The 26,515-nt window shown below is 39.4% G+C and overlaps 1 protein-coding gene across 1 annotated transcript in view; it reads left to right on the top strand.

Annotated features, from left to right (window-relative positions):
* The window catches only part of LOC116335174 (dedicator of cytokinesis protein 2), a 91,568-nt gene that overhangs the window by 16,788 nt on the left and 48,265 nt on the right, over window positions 1-26,515 (top strand). The window contains exons 21-26 of the mRNA XM_031758828.2: window positions 583-717; window positions 5,386-5,494; window positions 5,940-6,010; window positions 7,775-7,881; window positions 22,070-22,212; window positions 26,318-26,413. Coding sequence (XP_031614688.1) covers window positions 583-717; window positions 5,386-5,494; window positions 5,940-6,010; window positions 7,775-7,881; window positions 22,070-22,212; window positions 26,318-26,413 — 661 coding nt within the window. The remainder of the gene's footprint in view (window positions 1-582; window positions 718-5,385; window positions 5,495-5,939; window positions 6,011-7,774; window positions 7,882-22,069; window positions 22,213-26,317; window positions 26,414-26,515) is intronic.

Raw genomic sequence — 26,515 nt, 5'->3', positions numbered from 1 at the left:
TTCTTAGCGAGCGATCCGCTGTTGCCACTTCATGGAAATTGAGGTATCACAAAACCAAAAGGCTATAGAGCTACTGTACAAATGTTCTAGTGTTGTATAATATTGCGACACAGGAAGGTTAAACAGGAAGATTCTGGTAGGTTGTAAACTTAGACTGAACTCTGTGCTACCCAAACCTCTCTCCAACTGCGTTGGCACAGCAGAATATTTATGTGTGTGTCTAAAGACGCCTGCAGGGTGTGCATGTGTTGGAGAATGATTTCTTCACCATGCATCTGAGGGCAAATAAAAATGTCTGTGAGCTGTGTGAAAGGTACATCTGTTGAGGTGTGAAATACTATTTTGCTATTTTTCCACAGCCACCACTCTGACAGTTTTTCTCTCTGGTTCTTTTGCTCGCACTCTATTACACTCCGTCTTTCTGCTCTATGGAAGTGAAAAATGGAGTTGGTGATTAACTTTCCAACCTGTGCAACATCAGAAAAGGAATGACAATTCTGTCTGAATGATTTTGATTGTCTCCTTTCTCCCCATCCTGCACCTCCTTCCTGATTTTTTTCCCCCCGTATCTTTCTTCCCCAGAAAGCTGATGTCGGTGTTGAAGAGGTATCTAGATGTGTCCAGTCGAGGAGAACAGTGTGAGCCCATACTCCGAACCCTCAAAGCCCTCGAGTATATCTTCAAGTTTATCGTTCGTTCACGCATGCTCTACTCGCAGTGAGTACTTTTTTTTTTCTGTTTTGTTTTTGGATCCACGACAATGCAAATAGAGATTCTTGAACACACACAGAACGCAGTGACTCTGCATTGCCAAAGTAATTGTTTTTGACAGCTCTGTGAGAAAGGCCTGCTGATTACAGCACTAAAGGTGCTAATAAGCATTGATGATGAAGTGCAGCAACCAAATGATCTAGGTAATGTCAGGGCAGGACTGCTGAATGGGCAGCCAACATGGCCAGAAAAGTTCCAGCAAGAGAGACACCCACTGTGCTGAGCCCAGGGCTGCACCATATGATGAGTGTAAACACCATTTATAACTAGTGAAAAAGTTGTTGCTGAGAGATCAGACAGATGATCCAGAAACATGATGTTCCCTGCCTGTGGGTGACTTGAGTGACTTTGTGTTGATGCCATTGGATGCAGGAACATAGGACACAACCCTGTAGAATTCTGTATGAATGTTTATAGAAATTAGTTTTGAGGGGATGTGTGTGTGTGTGTGTGTGTGTGCGCGCGGCACCTGGTCAGTGACAGTCTGTCTTTTTAATCTTCTAAAGGGCATCAGGGGCTTTTGATTGTTTGTTTATTTGATGAGAAACTGGAAATGGGAAGAGATAAATAAATTTGGGTAATAAATTGATTTTACTGTTTACTCTGCCAGTTAGGGACAAGGGCAAGTCCATCAAACTTTTAAGGTCAGATTTTGTTTGTTCCAGCATTCTCATGAAATTATATTTGTATACCTTGCCCATTTTGATCTGGATGCCCAGGTTTTTAGAAGATGGAAATCTAAGTTTGTGAATGTGAGAGCTTGAGAATGAGGCAACAATAAGACCTTAAAATTAAGTGGAGCTAGTAAATCTTGGATAAGTTTGAATCTTAGTGACCACGACCTCAAGGTCAGAGGTCACTGAGAATTACAACAATGTCACAACAATGACACTGACCTCAAAGTCAAGGTCAGAGGTCAAGTTTTCTGAAAATCTTGTTAATGCAATAACTCAAGAAGAAAGTCACCTATGATTTTCAAATTAATACAATAGGTGCATCTACTAAAAATCTCAGATCAGTTTGAATCTCAGTGACCTTGACCTTAAGGTCAAAGATCAAGTTTTCTGAAAGCCTTGTGAACGTGATAACTTGACAACGAGGCGACGTAGGATTTTGGATACCATTGCTGTGTGTACTAGGAAGCTAAGGGTTAGCACTGGTGGTCACGAGTATTTTTAGAACCTGAAACTATGCCCATTTTAATATACAGTCTACAAATAAAAATGGAGATGCATATGCATATTCAGCGAGGTATTACAAAATGCTATTATAAAAAATGGCAAGATCCAGTGTCTCAGAATTAGAAAATGGCAGATTTTTCTGTCAGTGAGTTCAGATTTTTCTGCAGGTTTGTCTTTTTGTGCTTTTCTTTGTGTTTATGTATGTGCATGTGTGTTCACACAGACATTTTAAGCAGACATTTAAGCATTCTTCTAAGTATATGCTTTTGTGTGTGCATGACATTATCTCATCACTGGTCCTAGACTGACTGAGCTTCAGTCACCAGCATCCCCTGGGTGTTTCTAAAGCGATAAGTCTCACTCTCCTTTCTCGGCTTCTCTCTCTCCTTTTCTGTCTCTTTGTCTCCCAACTACCTGCTGCTGACAGTTTCAGCTTCCTCTGCATCTAAAGTTTTCACATCAGATTTCTCCTCTACTCTAAGGCCTTGTCACGCAGAGAGAAAATCACATATTCAGGGGAGCCACCGTGCTGTAGATGCATCTGTAAGGCTTCATCACCATCACCATGAAGACTAGCAGTCATTAATAGTTAAATAGGTGGCATTGAAGATTTATTAGGTTGTCAAACCAGCTTCGTGTTCATGCAAAATCTATTATGAATGTGTAATGTGTACTTCAGAAATATGTAAGGCAAGCAATTCTATATTTTGCTTCTTTTTGTCCTTTAAGCTTCAAGCCTTTAATTTCTCTGGTGTCTAGTTAATCACGATCACAGTCCTTTTTAATATGTTCACCTCAAGTAAACTGCATGTAATAATGTCACATGAAAAAGAATGTTTTCTAATATGAAGACTTATTCTTATTAATGTGACAAAAAAGTATTAGATGATCATTTTATTATGAGCTCAGTGTTTTCTAGTTATCACAATAGATTTGTTTCACAGCAGCTGTTTTTATATTACAAAGAAGGTAAACACAGGTGTTACTAATCACATTAATCCTCTGCATCTAAATTAAATAGAACTTTAATGTCATTAGTAACACCTGTGGTTACTTACCAGTTCACCTGAAAATGGTTGCTGTGAAACAAGTCTGTGTCTAAACTTTTGAATTTTGTTATCTTATTGTTAACACATCTTATTATTTAATATAAAAGCAGGAGAAAAAGGATATTACTTTGACAGTAAAAGACTAATTACAGGAAAAATAGTTCCCAACTAAAATTCAGGGTCACAGTGATGCGTACCTTGGGACTCTGTTCCATCGATCAGATTGAAAAATTCCAAGCGTTACAGACCAAACAATAATCAGAGGATTTTTCACAGTTACACTCATTGGTGATGCATCTTAGAGGTTTTGGTTATTCTCATTTCAGTCAAAATATTGCAGCATTGAGCACTTTGATTCCAGGGAAGCTGATTAAAATTATGAATCAGAACAGGGAGATATTTATGACTAGAAATTCATATGTCATGTTTACTGGTGCCTTGAAGACATTATTTTTACAACTACAGTATCTGCAGCTGAGTTGCTCTTCAGCCCCTCTTTTAATCAGACTTTTTCTCTGCCGCTCACTCCTTTTTTTAATTTACATAATTTTGTGTTAGTGTACGCTTCCTGAGAAAAATAAAATTTAGGTTAAGAGTAAAGTGATCATCTATTGTGTAAAATGCAGGAGAAGTGTATATTTGTGGTATGAGTGCACAATTCAGTCTTAGCATAGCAGCACTAACACATCAACTGTAGATAACACCCACGCAGGTGTGCACAGACACACACATACACACTCCCACACACACACGCGCACACACAGAAACACTTACGCACAGACAGGGCTGGTGGATTAGCAGGACAATGCGTGTGTAATCATAACTGTACTCTGCAAAGAGCCCAGTGATAATACCTCTGTGTGTTACTGCCTAATCCATCCCTCCACATGCTAAATTTGCTGTGTGCCACATGCTAATCCTTCCCCCCAGCACTCATAACTTCCATTGTAATTAAAAACTGCACAGTGCAATTGAATCGCTCAAACACAGTGAGGAGAAGGAGGAAGGAAATGGGTGGAGAGATGGATGGCAGTAAAGTTTGCTAATGCGCGAGCCCGTAGACCTGAGGGGATGTTAGAAGCAACACAGTCAGCCAGCCTTTTCTCGTGACAGGATGCTGTAGTTACAACAGTCAGTGCTTATCAGTGTTCAGTTGCAAAAACTGGCTTCATTTTGTTAGCGTAATGCTGCATTGTTTTTTCTCCATTACTATAATTGAATATGGGACATAAAATCAAAGATATTGCTTTGCTGTGTAATTACCTAGGCAGTTTTTTGTGGGTTTTACAGCTTCGTATGCTAAAGAAAACATTGACTTAGGGTTTAAAGTGCACTCCTGTTACAGAAAGAAGATACAAAGAACTGTAGCCAATTTAGTTGATGCCCCATTTCCAGAAAATCACAACAATTCAGATGCAGTGTCACTATGTGCTAAGTGACTTTGATCTCATATAAAGAATGGCAGCACGGAAATGATGAAGATAACTTAACAAACCTTTCATTACAAGCCTGGAATCAGTTTAAACTGTGAAGAGAAACACCTGGTTGTTTTTAGGAAAGCCAGTAAAACTTATCAGCGGTATAAATTGGCTACTTAAGGACTAAGGTTGTTGTGGAGCTGTAATAACAGTAGATTAAGGATTTTTTAACCCACTAAATTGATTTGGGCTGATTTTTTAGTTTGGCTTTGGCTCAGGAGGTAAAGCGGGTTGTCTGCTATTTAGAAGGTTGGAGGTCTGATTCCCAGTTCCTCGATTTTGCTTCTGGGGATCATACTGACCCCTGACTTTCCCTTATGCATTTACTGAAGAGTGTGTGTGAATGTTGGATAAGGTGATTAGGTTTAGATAGTGTATGTGCGTGTGACTGGGTGAATGAGGCTTTGAGTGCTCATTCAGAGTAGAAAAGTACTCCAGTCCATTTATAGAAAAATCTTTTAAGTACAGCAGGCATTATTTAGTAGAAGACAACATTTCATTGACCTGACCTCTTGTGATCATATTACTTCTAGAAGTGCGTGTCAGCTGCTTATGCAAGGAGATCTATTGGTTTATAAAGAGAAAGAAAATAGAATAACACAAAATATTGTGGATCAAACCTTGAAATAATTATCCATCAGTCTCTGTTTGTTCAGTTGTGTTCAGAACACAATAATCATTTGTAGTTCAAACTGATATATGTATCAACTGTATGTACTTATAAATGAGACTCATTGTGTCCTTTTTTTCCTTTTTTGACCTTTCTCACTCTCATTGATTATTTACTACACTTGTTTATTTTCTGCTGTTTTAATACATATTGTTTCTTTTATAGCCTGTTCACTATTCATATTCCTCTGTAATTTCTGACCCGTCTTCCCTTTTCACGTTTTTCTGTGCTTCTAGGCTGTACGAGGGGAAGGAGCAGGCAGAGTTTGAGGAGTCGCTGAGGAGGCTTTTTGAGTCAATCAACAATCTGATGAGAACAGACTACACCACCACACTGTTGCTCAGGGTAATCACATACACTCACCCTGCATCCACGCTTCACAACCTAGTGCACCTCATTACATTGTTTTTATATACTTTTCATCTTTATCTGAACCCTTTTTCCGCTTCTTCTGTTTTGCTAGATGTCCTGTCTCACTATGTCTCACCTTCGTCTCATGCTCCCACTTCTCAAATGTGATCTCTAAGTCTGTTTCTGACTGCATCAGTATTCTGCTGCTTAGTGTTTTCCTCTTATTCTCTGTGCCTACACGTACACAGACATACAAACAGAAAACATCAGAAAAAGTTAGGTAGAAAGACAAGAGCCCAGTGAAAAATGAAACACCCCCTTTAAACACATGTGGAGAATGCCTGTTTGATGGCAAAGTCACCTTGCACAGGGTTTCAAGACAGTAATTTAACACTATTTACTTGTTGCGTGTTGTGTGTGTGTGTGTGTGTGTTGTTAGGTTGCTGCTCTGAAGTACCTGCCAACAGTCCTGCAAGATGTGGAGAAAGTATTTGATGCCAAGCTTCTCAGGTAAGCTTATCCTTAAACTCACAAACATAGAGACATGCACACACTAGCACTTTATCTTTGGTCTTATTCGGTCACACCAACAGAGAGAATATATGAGAGTTTTCACCTCAAGTTTTCCACTTGGCTTTATTCAGTGACCCTTCTATTTCCTCCCATATTCCATCGTGGTTAAACCTTACCTCCTTTATCAGGTGATAAAAATCCCATCAAACTGACGTAGACACAAGGACAAACACTCCAACACACTCTGCTTCTCCTCTATGTGCCCCTGAGTGAAATGACAATTTTACCAGAACCATCAAACAAAAGTCATTTGAACCCCTTCTCTTTTATTCTCAGAGTCCTGAAGAACAAAATGACTTAGAAAGACTGGCATAACCTTTCCTTGACCCAAATGAAACATACAATCCACTGCTTAGCTCCAGAAACAGCATCAGTGTGCATACTTCACCAGTTAGTATGTTTTCTTGTCTTGCCACATTCAGTTTTTAAACCCTCCCATCCTCATATATTGTCTTATTACCTTTCTGTGACCTGTGGGGTTTCGTGTGTCCGTGTCTGAGTTTGTGGACTGTCTGCATCTGCCAGTTCAGTCCCTCTAGTGGCTCGATGTCAACACAGTGTCACAGAGGTGCTACCTTAAACACCTGCCTCACACACAAAGATGAGTGTTGAGGCAGAGAGTTAAAAGTCAGGGCATATATTATCATATTCTGTCTTTTGTCATTCATTTCCTTCTTTTATCTCTCACTCCCAAACCCCTTCACTCGCCCTTTATATTCTATCTTGTGCACTTCTTTACACACATATCCACAAACATATCGCAGCCATCTGAACTTGAAAGTAAAGTCCCCTTTGCATTCTTGATCAGGATCGCCTCGAGCAGAGTTTCCACAAGCAGGCCATGTGAATTACAATTATGCTGCTCGAGGTGGACATCAAAGCTTTGTCTTGTGTCCTGTATAGTTACATTTCTGCACCTTGTAAACTCACCTGTGCAGTGGTACTAGTGAAGACATTTTCTGCTAAGGATGTGTTTTGTCACTCAGGGTATCTGCGGCATGTCCACAGAGTATATAGTGACATTTTGGATTTTAATTAGATTCAGCCCAGATGATTAGTGGACTAGATAAGTCTTCACTGATCCTCTGTACTCGAGCCTGCTCCTGTGCCAGCTTGGGGGACATCAAAAGTCACACGGACCTTTGTGTTGTGTTTCGTTTGGGAGCAGAAGGTTTGCATTTTCTTCTTTTATGCCATTATTGAAAGTGCTGCAGCAGCCTGTGTGGCATAATTCAAGGAGACAGAGACAAAGTGAGATACAGACAAAAAATTGAGACCGAGGGTTTGGCATGTTCTGAGCGTTCAATCTTTCTAAGTGGCGTCAGGGCTTGCAACCAGCCCATTTAATTATTCCAAAATTGAATTTGGGGCAGAGGATAAGTCAAACCCATGTCTTCATTAAGATGTGTGCAGACTTTAGCTCATTTGTTTTCCATGCAGCATACACTGCTCTTCCCTGTGATACAGCTGCTGCTTCTAGTGGTTGCATATTTTGTATCTTAAAGGTGAGGTGTCTAAACCAGGGATGGTTTCGCTTTTGATCTTTGAAGCACTTACATTGTGTGAATTAGTAATGCTTGGTGAGATGTATAAAATGTGGAAAAATATAATTTCTGAATATTTTGTGTGTCCAGTTGCTGTTCCCCATGTGATAATCTTTTATGATTATTCATTTTCCTCTGTGTCATTTTCTCTCCCCAGTCAGTTGCTGCATGACTTTTACTCCTGCATTCCTCCTGAGAAACTCCAGAAACAGAAGGTGGCCTCTATGACTGAAATTGTCAGCAGCCAGCTCTTCCAGAGACAAGGTGCATCATTTTTTCCAACAGTTTTCAGCACTGAGTTACTAACAAACAGCAGACTTCATGCTGGGTAAAGAGTGAATCACAAGTACACATATCCATTCTGAGTGAAATCCTTCAAAATCCTATAAAGCATTCGTTGCTTCTTACTTAACAGTAGTGATCAAGTTAAAAGGTCTATTATACAGTAAGTAATTCTAGCTCAGCAACTGTACCGGACTGCTTCTACTGTACTTAATGGCCAGTGAGGGTGCTCTTTGCACTAAAGGTTTTATCACGGTAATACAGAAAGGGTAATGTTCCATTTCCTGTGGGACAATCCGGTAAAGCACTTAGATTAAAAGCATTAGCCAAACGATAAAGGACATAATGGGTTTGTGAGCATTTATTTGGTTTACTGCAATAAAGACACATGTTCTTATGAAGCCATTTTTTATTTACATCAAACTGACAGTTTAATGAATTTTTCATAGTTGCACGATTCTCTTGTGAATTTCTTTGTCAATAGATTTCAAAATGAAAGAATAAGCCTAACTTAAAATCATCAGCTGCCTTAGTTAGAATTTATTTTTGTGTTTAGCTTGTCAGGTAGTCTTCTCTGTGTGGCCTGTTTTCTGTTGAGATCAAAGAAACCACGTAGCTGTTTGATGCTGATATTATAACATATGATTTTAGTCCTGCTAAGCTCACCTACACTAACATTGCAATCAGCGCAATGGACACGAGTCAGATACCATCTTATTACAATCAGCACAAGTGGCACCGATTTATGTATTCATACACCGATGGTAAAGGTCACTTCAAGTCAGTCTCACAGAGATTAAAATATCTTGAGACTGGTGTGCGATGTGAGGGGATTTTGGTTTTGACATTCCAATGAACCTCCCATGTCCAAAAGCTATATTGCAAACTGAAATGAGTTGACTGTTCACAGCTCACTAGGTGTTGGTGCTGAATAGAGAGAAAGATGAGTCCTAGACATATTAATGTCACGGGCGATGTCAGCTGTCTGCTAAAGGAAAAGTGATATTGTATGTTTGTAGCTGATAAAACAGGAAGTCCTTGCAGAACTCTGCAGTGTCACCGTCATTAATGTGTCACTTTTTACCCAATGCCTTCTCTATTCGTAAATGATTTTCACCAGATTTTAAATGGCTACCGGGGACACATCATTTTATCTGTATTGTTCCTTTAAAGTGCACCACACATCAGTGATCGCATACTGTGCACCGGCCTCATTCAACCCCCTGCCTCTGCTCAGCCCTATTATGTCTGTCTAATTTGCTTGTAGTGGGCTGATAAGTGGTAAATTCCCCTACAGAGGTCTGCTCGATGATGGATAGAGTGATCCTATGTTGTGCTGCTGTATAATACAGACTCAATAAATGGGTCCATAATCAGACCTCTGCAGTAAAAACTGATTAATTGGAGGCAGACAGTGAGTGAGTGAGTTTGAAACTGATATCAGTCTTAGTGACACTGAGAAAAGCTAGATGACAGGCTGGGAAAGACGAATTTGAATCACGAACGTTGCTCCCTGTATGCTCTGAAGCATTCTCATACACAACCTGTAAATATATTTGTATGCATTGGTTTCCGAGTAGCTGAGACTGTGTCTGAGTGTGAGTGTGTTTGCGAATCTGTGTTTGTGCAGTGGTGTATGCTAAGTGGTTGTGTGGAGTGCTTTGAATGTTGTTTTTGAATAGTCCGTTGCTGTTAGCTGAGTCTGTATTCAGTTGAGGATATGGTTCTTTGGTATTGATCCTGGCTTAGATGATTGATTCTCCAGGGGGTGATGTGACAGGTTTGGCCCTCTGGCTTGCTGTCAACATGCTCAGAGCCACACAAGCGATCAAAGTGAAAGCAAATGCAGTGTTGGGGCATGATGGGGAGGAAAACAGAAAGTGTGATACAGAGAAAAAGAGCTAAGTTTTTGAGGGACAAAATGCTATCACTTGTGCCATACAAAGTTCTCTAACTACTGCCATGTTTTCTAAACTGCACATGTCTGTTTAGCTGGACGTGGTTGAGATGGACCTAGGCAGAGGTAGTGGAGAGACAAGTGAAAAGGAAAGGTCGAGGAAGAGATTTTTCAAGGAGCAGGACAGAAAGAGGAGCATTTAACAAGCTGACTAGAAAGAAAGGATAGAGGGTGACATGATTATTGCTAAAGGATGGTCAGGCAGAGAAGGATAGCTAAAGAATAGTAAAGATGGATGACAGAGGAATAGGGAAGAGATATGGCTTGTTGAAAAAAAGGGTTAAGCGCACAGGTGAATGGTAGTGTCAAGAGGAGAAAAAAATGGGTTTAGGAGAGTATAAAAATGAAAAAAGAGTGTGAGACCAGTAACTTCACTTGCTTTGCTATTAAACAGTCCAGAAATGATTAAAGTTTAAGCCAAGCTCACAATCACAAATATCAGCAAATCTGCAAACTGTTGGTCAGTGATATCTTTTTCCCCTGCTGCTTTCTTTTCCTCCATATTCCTCCAACGCTTTCATTTATTCTGTCATTTACACATTGGCCCTTTCCATCTCGATCCCTGCCTCGCCAAATGAGACCTGACACTCAGTCTAATTGAGATGCATTTTAGCATTGGGATGCTAATAAGGAGGCTTGTATGCTAGTGTGCCATTCATCCAGGACGCTGAAATATGTAGCTGAGCTGAATTATATATTTATAATACCTAATGGCCTGTGGTGTCCTATCACTGCGCTGCAATACATATTTAATAATCCCACCTGTCTGAGCAAACCTACCTACCTCACTCTCCGGGGAAAAATGTCACACCGCTGACACCACTTCAGTGTAAGAGTGGTCAGATGATGGGAAAGGATGTGTGAGTGTGTGAATGTGACAGGAGATCAGTTCTTGTACTTGTTTGACACTTAGTGGAAGTGACCAATCTGATGAGGGTTTTTTTTTTTTTACTATATATTGTATTGTTAGTTCTTATTTGACTATAAAACGTAAAATCTGGAATGCAAGTATGTTTTAAATTTAGCACAAAAAGTAAGGAAATTTGTGGTTGGTCAATGATTTGTTTGCTGTAAAATGTTTCGTGGTAATAAATCTTATACTGTTGTTTATTTTTCCTTAAATGGTCCCACACTTGTAAGAAAAATGCATTTGTGGGCTGAGCAGCAGACCCACCAAACAGGACTCTTGTTTGGTGTTGTTTTTTCTGTCGGATGATTGAAGTCTGAAGAAACACTATTGAAAATTTAACAGTTTATTCATTTAACAAACGGGGGGACCCCAATAGCACTTGGAAGAAGCATAGATGGCAACAACAGCCTGGCACCTCTGGATCATGCTGGTCACCAGCGCACACTGCGGTGGGATGGTATCCCATTTATCACCCAGCATTTGTCGCAAGTCAGCCAATGCACTTGTGTTGGTCACAGAATAAGCTGTTTGGCATTGGCAAGGGAGATTTGGCAAGTTTATCATGGGCACAACCCACATACTCTACTCTGCTGTTCAACCCACAAATGGATTCTTCTTACAAACGTGGGAGCACTTCATGGAAAATACACAAGCTTTCCACAAGTAGAAGATTTATTACGAAGAATCATTGTTATAACAGAGAAACAATTGATCAAACATTTCATTACTTTTTGCTCTAAGTCTAGTTATATTAAGTTTTTAACTACCATTCTGAAATACTTAAAATACTTTTATGCATTGTTTTTGTATTCTGCATTTATTCTGCTAAATGCAGAAATATAGCATCCAGCAGAGTGCATTATTTATGATGAAGACCAGTCAGATGATCACATGTATTATTTTTCTCCAGTCCTGGTTGTAAATGAACACGCATACTTGTGTGTAGATCTAGTTGTGCGACTGTGTTCAACTTGCTGATGTTGTCTGTCCATGTGTGCTTAACTCTTTGAAACTATGGGCAGTGTTTGAAAGGATAGGGATTTTTTTTTTCTCCCACTCAGAAATACTCCTCTGATTTATTCAGCATACGCTCCTGGGATTAAGGGTCTTGGCAAGCACATAGTGTATCCACACACAAACATGCACAATGCGCACATACCCGTGCTGGCAGATGCGCATAGATAGACATGTGCATCCTGTCATATGGGTTAATCTGGTTTTGAGACAAAATTAAATTTACAAGGCGCATTATGGCTCAATTTAGTCAAATTATTATGCCATGAGGCAATCGCTGTGACAGATTGAGAGCATCAGCACTGATAAAGGAAAAAAACCCAATGAGAGATCAGGGAGAGCAAAGAGCAGAGGGACAGAGGGATGAGTCTGTTATTTTGTTTGCCCACTCATTTCCCAAAGCTGGTCAAAGTCCTTTATTCCGTCCACTAACCTTCTATTTTTTTCTCAGCCAAACCTTCATTTCTCCAGCTTTCTCCACCTCCTGTCTGCACAGCTTGAAACAAGTTATGTCATTCATATTGTAGTATATATTAAACAGATTAAATTAAGCCCATATATTTGAGTGTAATGGCCATCTACGAAGAACAGTTACAGCTGGGTGTAAAAATAACCCATAGTGCAAAAAATCAGAAAGCTGTCTGTGCTATGGTGCCTAAAATGATACATTCTTTAATTTTAATGTATCAATCTCTACAAATGGCAGGAATCTCATTACATAAATTGCTCGTATTATACTGCCATGCATTATACAGTATTGTTGGCAATGTTCACACCCGTGTCTATATTTCTCCTGCTGTGATTACTTAACGGATGCATGTCAGAGCTTGATGAATATGGAAGAGTGATGTACTGTACAGTTATTATCGTCAGGGTTTAATCAGTGCTGAGTGATCTCAGTTGTTCCTACACTCTCTGTCAATCAGCATTAAGGACAGGTCACATTAGGCCTCAATTATAACTGAATGTGGTTTCGTATTTCTGGTTTCTAAGAGAGGTTTGAATGACAAAGTTGTCAGGGGACCAAGAAGGATCTGGCTACAACTCTGTCTTATTTAAAAGCAGTAGTGAAAAGATTATATAAGATATACGTAACAGGATTAACCTGCAAGTGAGCCGGTGTTTGAATGCACCAGAAAAAGCTGCCTTTCTTTCATTATCAAAACAGCTGTTTGAGCTTAAATTTTTAAATTTCACAGGCTTACAGCAGCTTAAGGTGTGTGAGTACACTGATTTTTTTTTTTAAACAGTTTGCTTGGTGGTCCAGTAATCCCCAATGATTCCATATGCTTTGTCCGTAGTTACATAGATATATTAAGACATGCCAACATTAAAAAAACATAATAGTCATATTGCCGTCCCCTCAGGCTGTCTCTAAGCACTGTTCTCTGTTCTGCTTCTTATGAAATGAAGTGTTTGTTTGCAGCATTGCTCTTCTCTTCTCTTCTCTTCTCTTCTCTTCTCTTCTCTTCTCTTCTCTTCTCTTCTCTTCTCTTGTATCATGCTCTAATGCATCATTTTATGCTGCGTTACGTTAAATTAGCTTTTGCTACATCACATTAAGTCTTGTGTCACGGCTTACTTTAAATGCAATGCGATAATGCCCGCAACCAACCAGCGAAGACTGACGGTCAAGCCTGTAGAGAATTAGCAATGTAAACTGGATTTATAAACTGGATTTGTAAACTGAAGGAGTGACGTGCGTGTGGATAAATATGTGTGTTGGGCTTTTTGAGAGCAGAGGAGCCATCTGCCAAGCCATTTTTGACTGTTGTTAAACACGCTGACCCAGAATAGCTGTGGTCATCGTAAAGCCTTGGGTTGATGGTTCAAAAGGTTAATGACAGTGAAAGAGGTAGCTGCTGTCGGTTGGTAATTTGTGAATGAGACACATGGAAAAAAGGGATGGATGACATTTAATGGAGCAACATGAAAGGAGTTCAATCATTTTGGGAAATGCCTCTGTCTCAAGGGCTCCCTCTGCCTCATTTATATTCTGATGCTTACGTCTGTGGGATAATCTCAGTGGAAACCGAATGCATACAAGGGCAGGAGAGGGACACGCTCTGTGACCACTAATAATTCATTGTGTGAGCATGCGTTACTGTTAACTACAGATGAGAACCTGACAGAGCAGTATTGTATTGTAAATCATCGGGTTTCCACTTTACTGCTAACCTTCCAAATTTCTAAGGTTTCTGGGAGTATTTAAGACTGAATGATCCCTATTGAAGTTGTGGGCTATTGTATAGTATCAGTGATAACTGCAGAAGTGGATGCCATTGAAGATACTATGACAAAGAATTGCAACGTTAGAGTAAATTGGATAAACTATAATAATATGCTGTAATATGAATATAGATTTACCGCTTGAGCATAAGCGCTTGCCGTGTAAGTCAATCTGAACAAATACAAAGCAGGATTTAAAAACCGAGATCAGATATAGGCTTAGCTCGAGCCAGCAGCTTTGTGATGTATTACTCTCTGATTAGAGGGCACTGGGAATAAATCTGCCCATCAGTCAAAGCAGTGAGGTGGTTGACCACAAGGCATTCATCTACATTGATCTGTTTTGGTTAAATTGATCAAAACGGTGTAGCAACTCATGCTACCAAGAGAGTAATTGGTCAGTCAATTTAATAGTCACATCGCACATGGAACAGAGGAGGAAGGCAGAGTTGAGTGGTGGCAATTAGTCTGTGACTCATAGAGGGTGACTAAGACAGGTGGAAAGAACGAGAAAAATAACAGACTGTGTGAAATAGAGGGATAAATAAATAAAAGCAGCAACCCAAAACAGCACGCAAGGCATTAACTCATGATAATATCTAGTATATGGCATCCTTGTACTTTGTGCAAGTCTTTGTTTTTAAACATGACAAAAATGCCCATTTCTTTGTGGACAAATCAGCAAATACCAACATATACTTGGTGTTATAAGGCTTTTTTGCTATGGTGGGATATCATTATGTGTATATGTACTGTATAATTGGAGAAAACCCTGAAGAATAGTCATTATATTCAAGAAAACACCTTTTACTGAGAGATTGTGCACTTTGGTTTTGCTGACAGCAGTTTTTCTGGGGCGATTTATATCAGCCTCATAGCAGAAATCACAGTAAAAAATTGTAGTTGCAGGCATCTTCACCACTGTGTATCACCATCACTCACTAGTGTGCTTTATCATCTGTAACTTATTGGCCTGTAATTTTGGGAGCGCACTCATCCACACAGTCAAGACAATGTTATGCACCTCTTTTTTTTATTCTGTCCTACTAAACCATTTTGAGATAGATTTTTTTTAAAGCTTTTTAAATCATGCACGTCAAATATATTTTACTAACACAGTGTATTGAGGCAGTAATTAAAAACAGGGAGGTGTGGACAGACAGGCACAGCCTAAATACGCTCAACGAAAATGTACAGCTGTAAATTCAAAGTGGGGTTTAAAGATGGAGCAGAAGAAAAGTGATGAAGGGGGGTGGAATACAAATGAAGGATGGAGGGAGAGTGGATGAGAGGAAACACCCATAGTGACATGAGAGAGACATTTAGTCATCACCAAGCGAGAAGACAGTTGGCCGCGTCCCAGCCCCCTATCAGCTCACAAGATTTACTTGTCGTTGGGCCTCCAAACCTCATTATCTTCTTTTCTATCGCTCTCTTCCTGCAAGCACAGTACAACAACCAGAGGAGGAAAGAAAAAGAGGATCGAGAGTAGGAGAAGGGAAACTCTGATTTACATGCCTCTTGGAAACTTATACGGCATCTCATTATCATGTGCGATAGTTTATTGTGTTTGACTGTCAAATGAGAAAAATGGAAAAGAGAAAGGATGAGCTGGCTGCTGAGCCATCAAAGCTGCTTTCCGAGTGGTGGCCTGCCAGCACGGGTGCTTGTATGCTCTCACAAACTTGGTAATCCAAACACATAACCACCCTTTCACACAGGCACAAAGACATTCAAGCGCTTACACATCAAATAGTGGTGAAGGACCAAACCATACATAGAAAGGACAATTCACACTTGGACACACAGGCATCCATTGGTATTAATAATCAAAGCCTGAGATTACAGCTAGAATAAATAGAAATTTTGAATTGAATATAGATGAGTACTTGAAGCTGTGCTGGTGTGTGCTCAGAATATGTTGCGTGTCGTGCTGCAGCACCTGTGTGTGTGTGGGTTTGTGTGATGGCTAGAAAAAGGTTAAAATTCATCTCAATGTTTGCTGCAAGACCTTGATTTCCATTTGTTTGTCAGTGTCTGTTGGCGAGGCTCTCGTCCACAGCATGGTGGAACTGATTTATTGCATTGTTGCACTGTAGGCTACAACTTACAACATGCAACTAAATCATACAGGAAACAGGAATGAATAAGCTAGAAAAAGGTTAAAATTCATCTCCGTGTTTGCCGCAAGACCCTGATTTCCATTTGTTTGTCACTGCCTGTTGGCAAAGTTCTCTTCCACAGCATGGCTGAATTGATTTATTGCGCTGTTGCACTGTAGGCTACAACATGCGACTAAATCACACAGGACACTTGAATGTAAAAAAACTGTTGCATTTACCAATGTTAGTTTTAGTCATTGTAGTCTTGCTGATTCAGTATGAAATCAACTTTTTTTCTCTCTGTTTCTCTTTTGCCTTTTCCTCCGCATTCCGAATCCCCCCCATCTCTACACCTCTCACCCTTAGTCAAGCCTCTGGGGCACCATCTCTGTTTAGGTTTCCGCGTTCCAAAGCAGCTGCTAGCAGGCCCCTACAAAAATGGCTTAAGGTTATAGGATTAGGTGATGGACTGCCAATCCTAGCAAGGGATGTGAAATAGCCTAAAAGAAAGTTCTGTCTAACAGAGCCCAGCCAAACCAGATCTCGAGCAAAGGGAACATTTAGTACTGTTCAACAATAATGCATGTGAAAGCTTTAGGCATTGAAAATAAAGTCAAATCCTTCTTGAAAATAGTGACCTAAATAGTTTGTAAAGTCTTGCATTTATACTTTTTTTTTTTTATTTACTTCCACCAGTTTCCCCAAGTTGCACACAGTTTTTTAGGTAGCAAGTAGTTTGTTTCAAGAAAACCCACCACTGTTGGTCTGTGGGTTTGAGTTGTCTTATCTGCTTTTGTATTGCGTAATGCAAGACTGACTACATGTTGCTGAGATGAGGCATAGCATCTGTTACAGAACTCATTGTCCTTCTTGTGTGTTTGAGGACAGTTCCCATCAGCTTTGGCAATATGGTTAGAGTTGTTGTCATGCAGCAAAATGGATTTGGGAGCAGTTAAACGCATTGTTATAGCTACAAAGATGTAAAGATGTACTTACAGTCCCTAAAGGCTCAGAATGGCACAGTACTGTATTTCTATTGATTAAATGAAATACAGAGTGGGCAACGAAACCGACCGGATTATTGGTTTATAAATAATTGATTACAAACAGTAGTGACGCAGCTACAGTTTGAAGTGGAATAAACGGAATTAAGACACTTTGCTGGAGAAACTGTATTATGGTAGAAAAGTACTCTAAGACCAATGCTAATGGGAGACAAATGGAAAAAAAAGGAAAAGTCATAGTCATAGACTCTTGAGGCCTTTTTTTGACTCAGCCAAGAAACTTTATCCACTAAAAATATCAGATAGCTTAAAGAAAGACAGGAATGTTCCATTATGTTTGATTGTACCACCAATCTGATCCTCATTAGCGTAAAAGGAAGGTTTTGTAGGTATGAAGACAAACTTTTTCCTTCAGGGTCGGAGTGTAAGGTCAGAAACCTAGAGAAAGTGTTTTTTAACAGTAAATAGCCATTATTTTAAATGCCCTCTTAAAGAGTGGCCTAGACCTGGAGCTGCACCCCATGGTCACTGATGTTCTTACAAGACTGGAAGCCCCGAAGACCAAAATGTAGTTCAAAGAAGTCTCTGAGAGAGCTGCCGTTCAGACAGAGGCAGCAGATATTAACATTCCTGATGTTATTCCAGGCCAAGCAAGGTAAAAAAGAAATACCTGCAAAGTTAAAGGCACTGTTCTGCATCGGTGATTGAAGACTATCAGGCACGCAGTCTGAAGGACCATCACTAAGGCAGCGTGTACTTCATTTATATGCTTGCATTAAAAAGTTCTATACGTGATTTGAAAAGAAAGTAAAATAAAAACAGACAATTGTCATTTACAGATCTGTCAAAGGATGCCACAGAAGAGCAAGCTATTATGGTACTCTTATTTATCAGTTTTATGAATTTTAAGATGGGACATAGCTGCTGACTGAAATGGCTCTACATACACGAGCTCAGCATAGGTTTTGCAGATTTTGTTCAGGGTGTATCAAAAAGAACCATCTTATTTCAAAAGGCTATATTTCTTTTCAGCTTGGGGTAAATTTTAAAATACTTGGCTGAATATAAAGTGTTATATACAGAACTTACGACGTTCACAAGTGCTTAGTAGTAGTAGTAGTTATACACTGAACTGAACTTAAGAATAGTGACTTTCAGTCTAACTTTTTCAAATTTGTGAAGCTTTTCAGCCTGACTCTTACTTTTACTCTTTTTTTCCTTCTCCTTTTTTTCCAGCTTTTGTATTTGCTTTAAAGTACACTGAAAATGGACTGTGCAGTGCTTTTATGTTCTTATTGGCCACTCCAAGCACTCTACACTAAAAACAACACTTACCACTTTGTCTACATCACATCACATCCAAGACTGTTAAGTTGGAATCAACAGTTAACCTAGCATGCATTGCATGTCTTTGGACTTTGAGAGGAAACCAGACCACCCAGACAAACCCCAAGCAACCACAGGGAGAGCATGAAAACTCCAAGATTTGAACCCAGAACCTTTCTCCTGTGTGACAGTATTAATCACTGCACCGTCTTTTTTTTGGCTACAAGTATGAGCTGCAGTTGTTAGTTATTTAAACAGAGATAGACTTTATTAGTTACACACTGCGTAAATTCTGGGTAAATTACTGCAGCACAAGGGCCAGGTTAATTAATTATTTAGAATAGAATAAATTACAGCTATATTAGAAAAATAAAAATAGAAAAATATATAATGTACAAATAAAAAGCCAGTATATTATACAAAACTACTCGGTGTGCACTAAGTCGAGTTAGTCACTTCCTTTGTCCTTCACCGCACTGGGTCAGGGTTGGCTTATGCCTCAAAACTTGCTGTGTTGGTTGTGTTTTCATAATGGGACATGTCAAAGTAAAACAAAAAGCATATGATGTAATGCAACACAGGTTACTCTATGAACGCCTCCCACCTCATCTTCTTGCCATTTCACTTTCTCTCCTGAGAACATGTTTCACCCAAAATATCAACTGGGTTCATTTGTTAGATCAATAAAGCGGCAGGTGGCTTTGGGGTTATTTCACCAGGGAGTAAAGTGCACAGGTCCACTGGTTTAATGTTAGATCCAAGCCAGAAGGCAGATGGATTAATTCCCAAGCCAGATCACACAACCTTTCTGCTATAAAACACACTCATTGTTTTCGCTGTCTGAAAGGACAAAGATGATGAGTTTCTGCTTTGATGGATTAAACAGATTTAGCAGGGTTGCTAAAATGCAATGCTCACAGAATCTAAACCACCATCCTCCACCTTTCTAAAAGCCAACACGAGCCGTTAGGCCATCCTGTTTCATTTTTTGTGACACAAGCTTTTTCTGAACTCTTTTAGCCACAAACAGACTGATTTGTAACTGCAAAACTCCGCATCTCCAAACCTTTATGCAGATTTTCTTAATGCACTCACACACTGGAAATTATTTGTGCAAATGTTATTCATTTATTCATTAAATGCTTTACACAGCTGCAGATCTCCTTTCAGATTCAAAAATTAAATCTATTTGTTCAGATATTTTTACATATTCACTGATTTTAATATTAAATGTTTTGGCACATTCGAATATAGCGATGCACAGCAACAATACTCTTGGCTGGAGTCTCCTCCCTCCATCTTTCAGTCATTGAGGGCATTCAGTGACGCATGCATTTTCCCTTTTTGATTCTCCTTCATGTTTGTGTGATAAAGTGAGTGTTGGGATGAGGATCCACTCAGCAGGCCTATAAGGCTTAGCTCAGTTATTAATGGAACTAACGAGCATCAGCCCAAATGAGCTTTTAATGGGCTCTGTCTACCTGCAGCTACAAAGAGAGGGATGGAGTAGAGGTGGTGGGAGGCAAAAAGATGGATGCAGAAAAGACAAGAAAGGGTGAGGTCAAAGTATTTAAGCAGAAAAATAGATAGGATCAGTTAATGTTAGATTCCAGTTGGGTGGCAGTTTTCTTAAACACCGGCAATTAATGGTTAAACATTTATTTAACTCTGACTACAAGGTGGTTTACCTCACTTTTACTGGCTTCAAAAAGTATTAAAAGTGAATTCTTGAAGGATGTCCTCCTTAGAGGAACCTTTCCAGTCATTTCTGCTGATGACCTGTGTGGGTCCAGCTTCTATTATGGACAGGCATTTCATTATCACCTTAACTATTGCTTTTTGCCCTTTGTCAGCTCAGATAGGATCAGCCCCCCTCGTGACCCTATGCAGAATAAGCAGTTAATAAAATGGATGGATGGATTTCATTATTAATGGAAGTGGTTCTTTTTTCATACCTGTGAGGGGATCATTGGTTTCAGTTCACTTTGGTACACTATCAAATTCAACTTAGGAACTTGAGGCTCATTACTTCCTCCTCATAGCTTTTGCATAATTGTAATTGGTTGTTTGTTTGTTTTTTTGCTTTTTCAAATTACTTCAGGTAAACTTGCCTCATGATCTCTAAATAATTTTAGGTCTGTCATTCATATGGTGAAGTAAAGCTCAGACTACAGAACTTCTTCATTTAGGTACTAAATGTCAAGGTTCAGCAACATTGTCTCACAGTGAGAAAGTCCCAAATTAAGTTCATTTTCCTGCTTCACCCTTGACAATACATAGGCTTAATGCTACAGTTGGTCTCTGTGCACTCCACAAGAGCAGCTCTGAGAGCTTAAAATAAGTTTAATGTAGACAATATATTTCCATACAAGGTTCTTATCTGCATACCTGTGTATAGCAAAAGCAAGTTTTACAAGGCGTAGCAATGAATTTTAAGGTGAATCACCTTACTATTTAATTCAGTAAAATTTTTGCAAATTCATTGAAAAACAGGAATTACATTTTTAAGCCTGTCTTCTATTAGTCTCAAAGAGGCTGTGCAGTCTGTAAAGAACATGGTCCAAATCCACACCAGAATTTCATGTCTTCTCACTTTGGCCTTTCATCTTTCTTTCCGTCAGGTTTCAAGAAAGTTGGTCTTTTAGTTTCTGTGTAATCCTGATGGAAAAACATGGCTGGTTGCTCATGGAAAAAAACTGGTTTGATCCTTTAACAGTCAGTACTTGTATTTATCTGTTACAGCATTCTTGGTCCTGTCATTGGCCTCTCTATTAAAATATCAAAAGGCAGAAAATTTGTATTTTCTAGCAGGACAAAAACCCACCAAGTTTACTGCAAAATTGTATCCTTGAATAATCTTAGACTAATAGATTTCAGGAAAATGTGTTGTTTACTGCTTTGTTAAGTGTAGTAAAAGCTTGTTTTATTTATTCACATTTCTTTTTGCTTCACTTTCCACTGCAATACATTGCTCCTTTTGTAGTTTCCTATAAATCCCAAAATGACTTTGGACAACTGCCAGAAAATAGCTGCGAGAGATGTATGATTAGGCACAGATGTAAGTGCATACTGTTATAAGACTAGTGACTGTTTTAACGCTCTTGCTGCTCAAATGTTGGTAAATTTAATGTGTTTAATTAATTCCATTGTATTTGTAAACAAAGATTTGGATTCGTCAGAAAAATGGGAAAGAGAAAATAATAGTTTGGTGATTGATGTGTTGACTGTGTATCTAACAAAGCAGTGCATTGAACTGTAAATAGACACTTGATTGATATCACTCCACTGTTCAGTCTGGAGTTAGGTTTGAATTTCTTCTCCACGGTCCAGTGGCATCATTGCTTATTGCTGTGTGGCTGCAGCAGTCTCCACAGGTGCCGCACCGATTGATGTAAAAGGTTTGATTGGTTTTTCAGAGAGGAATAACACTGAAGTAAATTTTTATGGTCTGTCTTTTGATATATATAAATTTAAACAGTTTAAAACCCCAAATCTTCCTGCCATATCCTGCATTATGCTGATTTTCCTTAATGTTTTCTGTTACTTTAAACTATCTGTCTTTGGTCACCGTGTTTAGTGTTGTGCTCTTACTTATAAAACGTATCCTCTTTGCCTTTTGTTCCTACAGAATGCCGTGATGTGTTGTTACCCCTGATGTTGCGGGAGCTGAGCGGGGCACTGGTCACGATGGCTGACGGCCCACACGATGAGAGGAAAAACAGTTTGGAGCTCCTCAACAACATCCTCGAGGTCCTCAGCAGGAACAATGTGGTGAGACACAACGCAACCATTTATATAAAACGCTGATCTCATCTCTCACTTGTGGAGAGGATTAAGGGTACAGTTCATTTAATCTTTATGCAGCTGGTCTTTTTCCACACTTGTTGTTCTGTGTGACTTCGTATACAGCCAAGTCCCACAGCCACAAGCCATTATAGAGCTTTTCCTGCCCAATCTCTCTACGTTGCCACTCGCTTCCCTGTTTTCTTGTCTCTTTCATTTTGATGATTTCTGTGTACTTGTAGCGAATATGCTGTAGCAATAATTACCCTTCATAACAGCAGTCCCAGTTTCCCACAGATACAATCAAATGTCAGTGGGAAACAAAAATCAGATCCTCATTTCACTCAAGTGACTTGACCTAATCTTTGGAACCATCAATAACTCCAGAGTTTATGTAGAGACAATAAACATGTATCAAAAGGTGAAAGGTCAGGTAGAAATGTACAGTCTTCATTTATAGTAAAGATTGTTTTAGGCCAAGCAGACTGTTCAGCAGAAACTGATGAGACACTGAACCCACGGGGTATCATTTTGTCGGAAAATACGTCTATCTTACCTCCATCATCTTTGCAGAAATGTGAGTATAAAAATGATCCAGTCCACAAATTAGACGAAATTTCCTTTGTCTCTTTTTACTGGATCTCCTCCCTAATTGGATGAATTGAAACTAGCCCGGAGCTCTGTTTTATCCCAGTTGAATTTACAGAAAAAACGTAAGCTGTTTTGTCTCCAGTCATCCTCTCGTGCAATGAAGCTAGCCTTGACCAATTAGAATTTATTTGATTTTGGTTCGCACATGTTGCTGCATGTTTGTATGTTGAAACAAAATGCAGTTAGCTCTTTAGTTCAACACCTAATACTGTATAAACACGCAGACGCACACACACATACATAAATGTAAAACAAATAGATCACCAGCATCTAGCTCAAGGCTTTTTAATTGCTTCTGCAAGTTGTTGACAGCATGCTGAGTCTTTGAAGTGAAGGTATGCCTTTTTTTGGCTCTATTTATTTGGATGCGCTAATGAAGCGTGTGCCAGTGGAAGACAGATAGTGAGAGAAGAGAGCGAGTTAATGAATGAAGTGGAGTGGAGTGAATTTGATGAGATGAATTTGCGGTGGTTGAGATATGAAAACAAATGCAGGTGGTGACAGAGTGTTGAAAGGACATGACAAGTTGAAATTCGGTCTTGTCCGGATCACAAAGCCAGTGACGCACAGCCTCATAGCGTTTTTCCATCAAACTACACAAGGACAAAAAAGTTTGCTATAGGGTGACGTAATTGTTTGAGGCTGAGCGCTGTTTATGGGCATGCAGAAAGGCTGAACAAACAATATGAAAACGGAGGATTAACAACTAAACACACTGTGATTTCATAGATAATGTGGCAACCGTGTTTTACAATGAAAAAATAGTCATAGGAGACAGAAAACAGGTGCAAGATCTAAGAAAAACAGCAGAAGTAGAGGAGGAAGAGGTGATAGGAGATGGGTTTTGCCTCCTTCTCTCTACTTTTCTGCACCCTGTCTCCTTTGTTTTTCACCCTTCTGTCTTCCTCGCTCTGGGTGGTACCTGATTAAATTGTCACACAACAGATGTCTTCGAACCAAAGAGAGGGGGAGAAATACAGGTTGAGGAGTGGAGATAGAAGAGAAGATGTCACGATAGACATATGCTCATATCTCTGGAAGAGTTTGCATTGAATGTATTCACAAGTAACTTTTGTATATGATATTGTTGCTTTTTTTCTGTTCTGTAACGGCAAATCAGTGTTTTCAGTTTATATCTAGTTGCTCGGGGAGATGATAAACCAGCTGGCTACAGTTGGAGATAAACAGAAATGAAACTTTAGAAGAAGAAAAGAGCATTTGTGACTCTCATCTTTCAGCTTCCTGTTCTGAGAAACCCTTTCCAGGGGACCAAAATACCTACAGTGAGCTAAAAAGATTTAAGCTTATTTAGGATCCACAGCTGTGTCTTAGCTTTACTATATGAGTGTGTGTAAGGTAGTATGAGATGGAAATAGTATGCAAGATGACATACACACATTTAGACAGTTGTTTATTTTGTCTATGTCCTCTGGCTGTGAGTCAGCGCATTTCATGTGATACAATCATATCTACCTGATTCTCATCAGACCCTGCTGCCATCAGGCCATTGCACATGCACACAGCTGCACTGATAAAACTTTGAACTTGACTTATTTAATTTTTTTTACCTTCCTCTGTTATTTTTGTACCCTCCCTCTTCTTTTCATGCTTTGCTGAATGCCTCATACAGGAATATACACACAAAATAAGCACACACATTTGGACTAACAAGGACTCAAAAACACACACACAGATGCACCCTGCAGTATTAGTACTAAGGTGTGTCTGAATGTAGCAGATGCTTCATTGGTGAGTTACTACCCCCAGGCAAGTCTGAGTCAGCGTCCATTGACCGCCTTTACTATGGCAGAGTGTGCTTGTGTGTGTCCCTGTTTTTCTTTTTTTCCTGTGCACATGCACTGGATCCATAATGAGATTAGATATTTTACATATACACATATGCTTTCAAGAGATGCCTTTTTCCTGTTTGGATTGCATTTCTCTTTACTTGCAGTCTGAAGGTTTTTTTTGTTGTCGACAGTAATAGATGGGCATAGTTTCACTCATTAAAGCAAGCTTATGGGAGAATCTGGAAAGCACAGCAAGCTACACACACACACACACGCACGCTTGAACTAGTGAATGAGACTTAGCAGATGCCATTCGGCTCCAGCTGCTTGTGTCAAGAACATCTGTCAATCAACACAACCGCACCCCTAACTCAATTATTCAGGTGGATGAGTTTTTAAAAAATGACCCCACTCAGAGTTGGTGTGAAGGAGGAAATATCCATAGAGGCCCAAACTGATTTTTTTATGTTTTTTTCAGGCTGTAAATATGTTTTTTAATGCTGGAAAGTTTGACTGGGAGTCTATGGGGATTGACTCCCTTTTGGAGAAAGCCTCGAGTTGCACTGCAGTTTTTGCTACTTCATTTTTTTTTTTTAGCTGTAGAGGTTGCACTCATCATTAAAAATCACTCTCCAGAATGTATTTATTTCATGAAGTGTATATGAAGTAAAATGCACACTGAGAGTTGAATAGTTCGTGCTATCTGAAGTGCTTTTATGATAATATGTATAGATGGAAATTTTTCACTGTAAGGCTGTGTTTAAGTAAAGTAATATTATTTTTCAAGCTTATATTGTAGCTCAGAAATGACCCTGCAAGTCCAGCTGCAGTTAGTCCACCGAATAAAGTAGGAACAAGACCAATTAAAGGAGAGATGACATTACTGTGATACTTTGAATCGAGACAGTTTAATATTTAGGCTTTGAGCTTTTTGTTCTTTAAACCTGCAGACTTTCTCTAAGGTTTAAACAGTCATCTGACCTGAACAGGTCTGGGCACAGAGATCGACTGTTAAAAACATTTCATCCCCTTTGTTTAATTTTGGAAGGATAAAAGAAAAAGAAACATGGCAGGGGAGTGGCTTCAAAGGGAATGGAAATATAGGAATAGGAAAGTAGGTCTGCACTGAAAAAGTCTACATTCACTTGTCAAAAATCCTTTTGCAGTTCATTCATCTACACTGAGGATGATTAAGTAAATGTCCTGGTGAGGCATTTCAGAAAAGTTAAAAGACTTTAAACTTTTATATTCAGAAAACTTTTTTTTCTCTCTCTTAAAGTGTTTGGTCCGCCGTGCATTCAGAACCATGGCCACGATTTGTACTCTGCAATTCTGGCTGTTTTCACGCTGAGCATAGTTAATTCAAGGGCAGAACACCTACACAGATAAAATGCTCAAATAATCTTAAGTTTTGTAGAGGAGTTCTGGGGTATCCCCACAAGTAGTGCTAAAGTTATGCCTGAGTGAATGATGTTTGAAAAGGGCAGGAGCTGCTCTGCATCTGTCTGTGTATTTCTTTTTTTTTTTTCTTTTTTGTTTTGATCTGAGAAAATCTAACAATCTCCTGTGTATCTCTGTGTTTTTCTCCATATCCCTCTCTCTGTGCTTCTCTTTCCCCTCCACCATACACCTATACTCTGACTTTCTATCAGGGGGACACCTTCCAACATATCCAAGACATTGTGGTATCTCTGCTACGGGTCATCAACCAGACAGTCATCACCATGGGTCGAGAGCACACTCTGATTGTAAGTACTTTACAAATAGGACATATGGTGGACTCATCAGAACCTTCTGTCTTGCGTCTTTATCATATTTTCCCCGCTGATACCATGTTTATCAAAAAGCAT

The sequence above is a fragment of the Oreochromis aureus genome, linkage group 2 (genome assembly GCF_013358895.1).
Source record: "Oreochromis aureus strain Israel breed Guangdong linkage group 2, ZZ_aureus, whole genome shotgun sequence".
NCBI classification, from domain to species: Eukaryota; Metazoa; Chordata; class Actinopteri; order Cichliformes; family Cichlidae; genus Oreochromis; species Oreochromis aureus.
Note: the sequence above shows the minus strand (reverse complement) of the source record. Positions and strands in the feature narration are given on the sequence as shown.